Consider the following 9,381-nt stretch of genomic DNA (forward strand, 5'->3'; position numbering starts at 1 on the left):
CAGATCGTGAACCAACTCAAACAACATCAAAAGTTGATATTCATCAAAAGAAGATTTTGTTATCAGTTAGGTGGGATTACAAAGGAATTGTCTACTTTGAACTCTTACCACCCAACCGAACGATCAATACTGATGTCTACATTGAACAACTAACGAAATTAAACAATGCAGTTGAAGAAAAGCGGCCCGAATTGACAAATCGAAAAGGTGTTGTATTCCATCATGACAACGCAAGGCCACACACTTCTTTGGTCACTCGGCAAAAATTATTGGAGCTTGGTTGGGATGTTTTGCCACATCCACCATATAGACCTGACCGTGCACCATTTGATTACTTTTTGTTTCGATCTTTACAAAACTCCTTGAATGGTAAAAATTTCAATAATGATGATAATGTCAAATCGTACCGAATTCAGTTTTTTGCTAATAAAAACCAGAAGTTTTATGAACGTGGGATTATGATGCTGCCTGAAAGATGGCAAAAACGTCATTGATCAAATTGGGCAATACATTACAGAATAAAATTATTTAGTTCCATGAAAAAATTGTCTTTGATTTTCTAAAAAAAAATCCGCAATTACTTAGTTGCCAACCCAATATATCGAAATTAATTTATATTTTCCTTTCTCTAAGATCTTTTGGGGAATTATAAAGTAATAAACGCTATTGCCAATATTTTCATTAATCATTTTTTAAACTTTATTTATTTCATGTATGCTTTTTCCTTTGAGTATTGGGAAACATTTATGAATTTTTACTAATTCTTTAAAGTGTCAGATGGGCGTTATTGTGAATATATTCTTTCAATCTTTAAAATCCGTATGTTAAACAAAATGCTTTTGAATTTAAAAATTATACTAAGCATATTAAATTAATTTGTTGTAACTTTTTTATTATATGTTTTGATGTATATGAAACCAATTGTCACAAAAATTTAGAATGCATTTTGTGTGTGTGTGTGTGCGCGCGCGCGCGTAATAAAGAGAAAAAAATTGGGGATAAGAGTCATATTTCTATATTTCCTCTGTGTGCTAAAAGTTTGTTTGCACAAGCATATTGTTACGATTGTTTACTGTAAGTGCTGTTCGTGTGTACACTTCGGCTATGTTTTGTTATTTGTATGCTTTTGTTGAATAAACGTCGTTCTTTGTTACTAAGTTACTAAACCTGCTGGATTGTCTCATCGTACGCCCACTACATCGGGCTCGTATGTTTTGAGGGTTTCTAAAAATTTTCTGTTACATTTGATGTCATGAGTGGGGTAGAAACGCTGACGAAGTCTCAAGCGATGTTGGCTGCGAACGTCGATATGATTATTTTGCTGCTTGACATAAAGAAAGGTGATGAACTAATTCGAGCTAAAAATGAAGGAATTGAAGTTTTCATCGAAAATCAGGTAAGCGGAATTAAGGATTATATTGATAGATGTATTAGAAGAAGTGAAGAAGACCCACAAAGTGTGAAAGTCGGCTTCCAAGATGCGAAAGGAAATACTGAGGAAGTAAATGGCGAAGGTCAAGTCAAAGAAGTGAAGAGTGAATTGAGAAGGAATATCTATGTCACTGAAAAGAGTCTTAGTGATCCATAGTACAAATCAAAAAGAGGAGCATGTACAGGGAGAGTGCCAAGTGAGTGCAAGAAAGCCAACTTGGAGAGCGATGAATGTTCTCTCCAAATGAAGCTCCTGTTGAGAGATTGAAAATTTCCATATTTAGCGGTGGAAAAAATGAACTATATTTGAAAAAAAAATTTATTTTTTCATCCCGTGTTAAGCTGGTAGACACTGATACTAATGCTTCTCTACTGAGAGCAGGTTTGGTCCAGAAATTGAAGACAGCCTACTTAGAAGCCTTCTGACGTTTCCTTGCAGACTGCTACTAGGAGAGTCTATGAGGCTGGAATATCCGATCCCTGTGTTTTCGACTTTCCTTCAAGAAGTCGGCTTTGTTGTGGAAGAAAGTATGAAGTGGAGGATAAGAGCAGTCTCCTTTGTTTCTGGACAACGTATATTTTCGCAAAGTAACCTTTCACGCAAGGACAAATGCGCTACCGAAAGGGCTCTGAATTGAAAGTCGCGAATAATTCTCGGGTGCCGGGAATGGGCGAAAATATTTTCATCAATAGTATATCCCTAGTTTTCAATTGAAATCCAGAAAGCAGAGTTAATGGATCCTGAAATTATTATAGTTCTCTGGATGAAGTGAAGGCGGCCGATTGATCACCTTGGCAAGAATTCATTTCTGACAGTCGTGTTTTGATATTTGGCTCTAATTACATTGTAAAGAGCGTGATCAAATCCGGATGTACAACCCAAAGCAAAGGAGAAATCTAAGCCCGAAGCTGCAACAGGGTTATTTCACTATCGCCAATAAACTGAAACATCTAAAGAATTCGGAAATCACCCAAAGCCAATTTAGAAGTTATTCACGTCTACCGGTTGAATCCCGTAGCGGGCTAATGATCCTGATTTTATCTAGGGAGACTGCTGGAGTGTGAGTCTGAAGAGGGAAGCAATGCTACGAATTTGTAATGCTGCATCCCCTCGCAGTTGGTTCCGTCGTAAGACAGTTTTGCAGATGACTTACGGATATTGAACGGATACCAGATCAGTAACCCCAGGTCTAGGCAACAAAATAGAAAATCCCAGAATCAGCTAGAATTTTGGCGATAGGACCATTATGACAAGAATTATATCGAGCTTTCTTGAACATTCTTTGTCCAGCGACGGAAACTAAAAACAAGCAGGAGACCGAGCCGAGTCAGCTGCGTTGAACTCAAGCGATTAATTGAGTCGAATATTGAATTGGGTGCCAAGTCTTGTAATCGGGTATTGAGGCAGCGTTAAATCGTGTGCTGAGCTGCCAGTGAGTTTTGAGTCGAGCATTGCAATGGTAGTGAGTGAGCAGTCCAGTACAGCTCAGGCGAATAGACAGTGGAAAATAGACAATTGAGTGGCGTGAATAATTGCATGAAATCTCTTCGTGCAATCACTTCACTTCATTCTCTCACCGCTTTATACTATTACTGTCGTTTTATATCGATTTGCTGATTATATGCTATTGTTTACTGTAAGTGCTGTTCTGATATATTCTTCGGCTGTGTTCTTGTTCTTTTATTGAATAAACGTCATCCTTTGGGATTGAGCCTGTTGGATTGTTTCACCATACACTACTGACATCACCGTTTACCACTACATCGGACTCATTGGTTTTGCGGATTTTTGGAAATTTTCCATAAAAATATATCTTTTTAATATTGTATGTCTTGATTAGTATGTTTGCAAGACATGAGAAAATGTTTACAAAAATGAAGCTTATCTGTAACTTAAGACATGAAAATATTTTATTCTTATTGTTTAGAGCTAAATTTTATTTATTCCAACTTGATTTTAATTAGAAAGATAAAACCATTTTTTACATACTATTAAGAGTATACCGTGCAATAAATAAGAGTCTTAAAATGAAGTAAGATTCTTCTAAAGATTTTAGATACATCCGAATAAAGTTAGGGAAATTTTTTATAAAACCTGAAATACCAGGGAACAAAACAGCGAAAATGATAGCTTCCTTGAAATTGATAGAAAATTAAAAAGTGAGAATTTATAGGGCAGGTGATTTTTTTTCCCTCTCCCTCGAATGTCTTTAAGTGGAGATTAAAGTGCAATTTTGCTATGCATTTTTGAATTGGCTTATTTTAGTAATCTGTTTTATTATCTGTCTTGTTCTTTTATTGAATAAACGTCATCCTTTGGGATTGAGCCTGTTGGATTGTTTCACAAGCACCATTTGACCATTTCACATCTTTTAAATTTTTTTTTAGTTTTTATGTTAGATCTAAAAAAGATTTTTTTCTGAAAACATTTTCTTTAGATCTGCTTGCTTTATTCTAAATAAAGAACACGTTGAGCTAAATAAGATTAATATTAAATGTTTAAATTAATAATTTCAGATTTTAGTTTTATGTTGCAAGCTGGATATTGCACTTAAAAAAAAGATTATGTGTAGATGGAAATATGGGAGAGATGAATATTTCATTAGTTTTTAATGATGTCCTTTTTAATGACCTTGAGGTCATTAAAATTTAGACCATTTGAGTACTATATGTACTGAAATTGATTAAAAATTTAGATTTCAGTTTTTACTATTCATCTGCAAGAAGGACAAAAAATTCTAAGATGTGAGCTTGCCACATTTCTTTGTTTTTCAGCACTTTTGGAAACAAATTTTATCATTCTTGAGATTAATTTTCATTATATATTACAATTCTACAATATTTTTAATATCTCAAGCACCTTTTGTTTAATTGTATTCATCCTATTATTTAATTCATCATTTTGTTTCTATATTTGTCACAATGTATTATTCTATGAAGTTCAGCTTTTTTTTTCTAAGTCTCTTTCATATCTAAAAATATTTTTTAATATATGTTGAAATCATTGATACTTTTTAAAAAAAGTTTTGTGCATGTGTGTTTGCTCTTTATGTATTTCACATAGCAGTGTTTTGGTATATCCCCACTTGGAATAAAATATTTACTGCCTTGTCATAGAAAAAGAAGGTTTAGCTTTTAAAAGCATCAATTAACTACTAATTAAATGTAGGAACTCTCAAAATTTATAGAAAATATGGGAAATGTACAGTCGTTGTTCCTTTGTTCTAGCTTTCTCACAAAAACTTAAGAAACATCAATGTTGGGAAACTTATGAGATTTTCCAGTAAATGTATTTTATTTTCTAAATTTTGTAACCATAGTGATGATTTAGCTGATAATAATCAAGTGAAAGAAGATTTTTTTTTTCATGTGCATTTTGATTTTTTTATAATATTGCAAAGGAAATATACATGGTAAGGCATGAAAAAAGTTATATTTAGAAATATTTTTACTTGTTATTTATTATTTTTATTTGTTTGCATTGATGTTACATTTAACATATGTGATAATTATATTCTTTGTGTTTTAAAGTTCACTTTTTAACATCATTCTTGTAGTTAGAAATTTTAAGCAAATATTTTGTGATGTTTAATTTTAAAACTGCAGCTATGCCTTAAACTTATGCTTAGTTTTAATTTTTTTAGGCGATTTTAAATTTAAAGGTAATTCTTTGGAACCATCTCAGCAGTGTATCACTGCAGAGCCATTTATCAAATCTATTGATATTGAAAGCGAGGATGATTTTCTTATAATTGCATCAGATGGAATATGGTGAGTGTTTCCTCTGCCAATTTAGACTGATCTACATTATGTAATGTAGCATCTTTTTTAAGCAAGAGTCCGTAATATATTACTCTGACTTTCGACTTTTTCTAAATGTGACTTAACATTTGCATAAGTTGCATTTAAAGTAGCAGGTTTTTTAATTTTTAAATGTTGTCCAGACTATTTAGTTGTTTCTATCTGAAACATACATCTGTTTAAAACAAGAACTTAGTTCATTTTCTTTGTAATAAAAGATTTCTGTCATAAAGATATATTTGCATTTAAAAATAGCAAAGGATTTAATATAAAAAATAACAAAATGCAATCATTATATTGGTGAATTTATGTGCATTCTTACTAATTGTTTTATTTTTTAAAATTAATTTGCAATGTAAATTACATTGCAAACTTCTCTCTTTTTAATTTATATTGCAATTTTGTTCTCTTTTAATCATTTGGCGTGAAAATTAAGTTTTACTAGAAATATCCTTTTGTGCAATAATGAATAAAATAGTTGTTGAATTTTGGTGATAAAGGTCGCTGTAAACATCATTTAATGTTTCTCTTTCTGAGACCAAACGAAACGGAATGCAGAGAAAGATCGAATTGAAAAATTTACGAATTAAATGTGATTCTAAAAATTCGAATTAAAAATGTGATGAAATTTACAAATTTTCGGTTAAAAATATTATTTGAAATCTCAACATTTTTTTATTATTATTATAGCATATATTTATTTATGGGTTTCACATTCTTAAATCTTAGTCATGTTTCTAATTGTAATTTACATTTAAGATTTAATTATTATATTTTGTTCTTAATAAATTTGATCCTGCTTCTTATCATATATTTTCTGTAAAAGTAGCTACATTATTTCTTATAAAGATACTTAATTTCTTATAAATTCTGCATCCTGTTATTATAATCTGTGTTCTCATTCCATATAGCATGTTTCAAAATAATTGTTTTTGCTTAGGAATTCTATGTCCAGTCAAGATGTAGTGGATTACATAAACGTAAGACTTCAAGATGGACGTTGTGATTTAGAGGAAATTTGTGAAGAAGTAAGTTTCGATATTTTATATGTTGTAACATAATCAAAAAGAAACGTATAGAAATATCATAACCATTAATGGATAGATTATTATACTGTATACATGATATTCGTGATTAAGCATTTGGCATAATTGATCTGTAATTTTGCTGCTAATTAAATATTGTTTTTAAAGATACTGCTGAAATTCAATGCCATAACTAAAGTACTGAAATAAAATGAAAATATTTTTATATTTTCTTTGCAGATGTTTAGATTAATTCTTGCACCAGACACGGATAACGATGGCAGTGGTTGTGATAATATGTGTTGTATCATTGTAAAATTTAACAAGAAAGGTAACTCTTCTTTTATCTACAAAGCTTCTGTGTCAAATGAAGTTAAGTCCTCGGATGGTTCCTTGAAACAAGAAGGGGAAAATGTAAATACCCCAACTTGTGGTACTGCTGATCAAATGACTACAAACATCTCAGAAAAAATTTCTCCTGTTGATGAAAAAAGTATTCACCAAAGTAATCAGGGGTCACATTTGACAGCTCAGTATTCCAATCATTATATGCAGCATTTAGAGAATTCTGGATGGATTGATTTCTCTATACAACAAAGGAAAAGTACAAATTTCATTGCAAAATTATTGATTGATTCTTTTTGATGGAGTTAATGAGGAGTTCGTGGCCCAGGAAAGCAAAATAAAGAAAATTGCAACAGATTTTTCACAAAAGGATATGCAGTGTTCAGTATGTTCTTTCAGACAAAAAGAAACTTGAGAGTCTTGAGACTATTGTTCCTTATTTTTTGGAAGATATATTGATCTCTCTTGAAAAGGATCGAAGTATGAAAAAACTTTTAAAATTTGATCATCTTGTGGTCACATATTCTACTTATAATTATGGGGAACAAATTGCTCATAATTTAAAGGATATTCAACTTAAAGGAGTATTTCTATAATTCCAGGCAAACAACATTGTAAATTTGGCAGACAGTGATTGCAAGATATAATGATGTTTAAGTATTGAAATGTTATCATATTGATTTATTCTCATCATTTGCATTGAAGCTTCTCAAGAAGCTTGAATTGTAAAGAAGAAAAAATGAAAATGGTTTTTAGAGATTCCATAAGAGCAGAAATATGTGAGAACATTTGCAACCATTTGTTTCATCAGAAAACTTTCATCTCCATGAGATTTATGCGAGTATTGTATTTTTTATGCACAATTTAATGACTTGTCATTTAAAGAATGGATAATTAATAAAATTTTATTAATGTAAATTGCTTTCGTATTTTTTCCCCCCTTCTTTCTCATTACATACTAAGTTTTATATATTCAGAATTTCATTTCATTAAGGTCATGATTTGTTGTAAATTTCTAAATACAAAAATTTCTACCACCCTTAGGACATGGTTTCTGTTAACAAATGAAAGGAGTACCAAGTTTTTTTTGTGTTATAATTTTTTAATATTTGGAAGTCAACTGGTTTTTATAAATAGGATCTAATCATAAGAATACTGCAGTTAGTGTGCAAACGCTTTGAAAATTATAAAGTAATGTGAATTGTATGTTTTTTAGTATATCTTAACATTTTTAATATCAACTAAAGACAGAAATCTTATAAAATATTCATCCCATTTTGAAATTTATTTTGGCTTATGTGAATCATAAAATTTTCTCTTTATTTTAATTTATAGGAATGATTTCCTCCCTGAGGTGTACTTATGTTAAATAGCGTCCATGTCAAATGCTAAAAGATCACCCCACCCTTTTTTAAAGGAATCTGTAATCTTTATATACATCCCCCCCCCAAAAAAAAATAGAGAAGTAGGAGAGTTGAAGTGAAACCTAAATAATTGTATATAAAACATTTTTGAATTAATATGACCTTGCAATTTTTAAATAAATCTTAATTATTCAAACAAATTAATTAAACTACATATAAAAATTATATAATATAGCCGTTATTCACGAAATGAATCGTAGAATGCTTATAGACATTTGAAGTTATATTTTAAAATGTCATGAGGGACAAATCGAAATGTGATTACTTCAGAAAGTTTCTCCTAAAACATTAGCCCCATGGTCTTCTGCAAGCTTATTCCGAATCAGAGAAGATAAATGGAATGCATATTGTTTTATATTTTCTAATAAATCAAAATTTTCATGCAAATAAATATTTGAATTTCTTATTTAAATCCTTTTTAAATGGTGTAAATCTTTAATACATCAAACACTTCTTGAGGAAGGCTAGCAAAATTTCATTAAGAAGTTTCAAAACGATTTTCAAACTCTTTTTAAAAAAATTTATAAAATATTGTAGTGATAGCGTCAAATGAATGAGTCATCTGTGTTTAATTTTCATTATGCAGGCATATCTTAGTACTGAAAGCATAAATACATCCGTTATATGTCTGTCTTTTGGCTCATTGCAATTCAAACTGTTAGATTTACTACTACCAAACTTTTCAAAAGTATATTTTGGAAGGTTGGAAGACATTTTTAGGAGGGTTTAATTTAATTATTCAAAAATGAAGTGAAATTTTGAGGGTTTTTAGTGTTAACTTCTGAAAATATTCTGTTACCAATTACACCACCTTAAAAAATTAAAAATCCATTAATTTAAAAATCAAATGCTCATCTTTTCAACGATATATTTGGTTGTGCAATTTTTACTCAGTTTTAACACATTTTTAAAATTATTTCTAAATATATTTTGCATCAGTAAAACTTTAAATCAAGAATTTCATCTTGTTAAGCAAAGAAAGGTAATATGACAATCAAATTCTCATTATCTGTTTGCTTAAGCATATGGTAACTTTTTTTAAGGATAGATTGTTTATGTGATATTAATAAGTGTACATAAATTAGATTTTCATAACTTCTAAAGCTATAGATGTTTCTTCCTGTGCTTTTCATAAGCTAGCTGCAATTATCCTTATTTTAAAGAATCTAGCTATTAATTTGTGTTTTTTCATTTATGTGAAATTATTAGATTAATTATTTCACATTAATTAATTAATTTATAATCACCTGATTAATGTAATTATTGAAATAACCATAAGAATCGTGTAACTTTAATGCCCCAAAAAATCACTATATTATATCTATATTTTTCCTAGTAATCAATGATTTTAAATA

At 30.2% G+C, this 9,381-nt stretch overlaps 1 protein-coding gene across 1 annotated transcript in view; it reads left to right on the forward strand.

The window, feature by feature from the left end:
- Positions 1–7,520, forward strand: part of LOC129959020 (protein phosphatase ppm-1.G-like) — a 42,564-nt gene extending 35,044 nt beyond the window's left edge. Inside the window, exons 10-12 of the mRNA XM_056071791.1 lie at positions 5,076–5,202; positions 6,173–6,260; positions 6,498–7,520. Of these exons, the coding sequence (XP_055927766.1) occupies positions 5,076–5,202; positions 6,173–6,260; positions 6,498–6,902 (620 nt within the window). The 3' untranslated portion in view covers positions 6,903–7,520. The remainder of the gene's footprint in view (positions 1–5,075; positions 5,203–6,172; positions 6,261–6,497) is intronic.
- The last annotated feature ends 1,861 nt before the right edge of the window (positions 7,521–9,381 follow it).

This window comes from Argiope bruennichi, chromosome X1, assembly GCF_947563725.1.
Source record: "Argiope bruennichi chromosome X1, qqArgBrue1.1, whole genome shotgun sequence".
Lineage (NCBI taxonomy): Eukaryota > Metazoa > Arthropoda > Arachnida > Araneae > Araneidae > Argiope > Argiope bruennichi.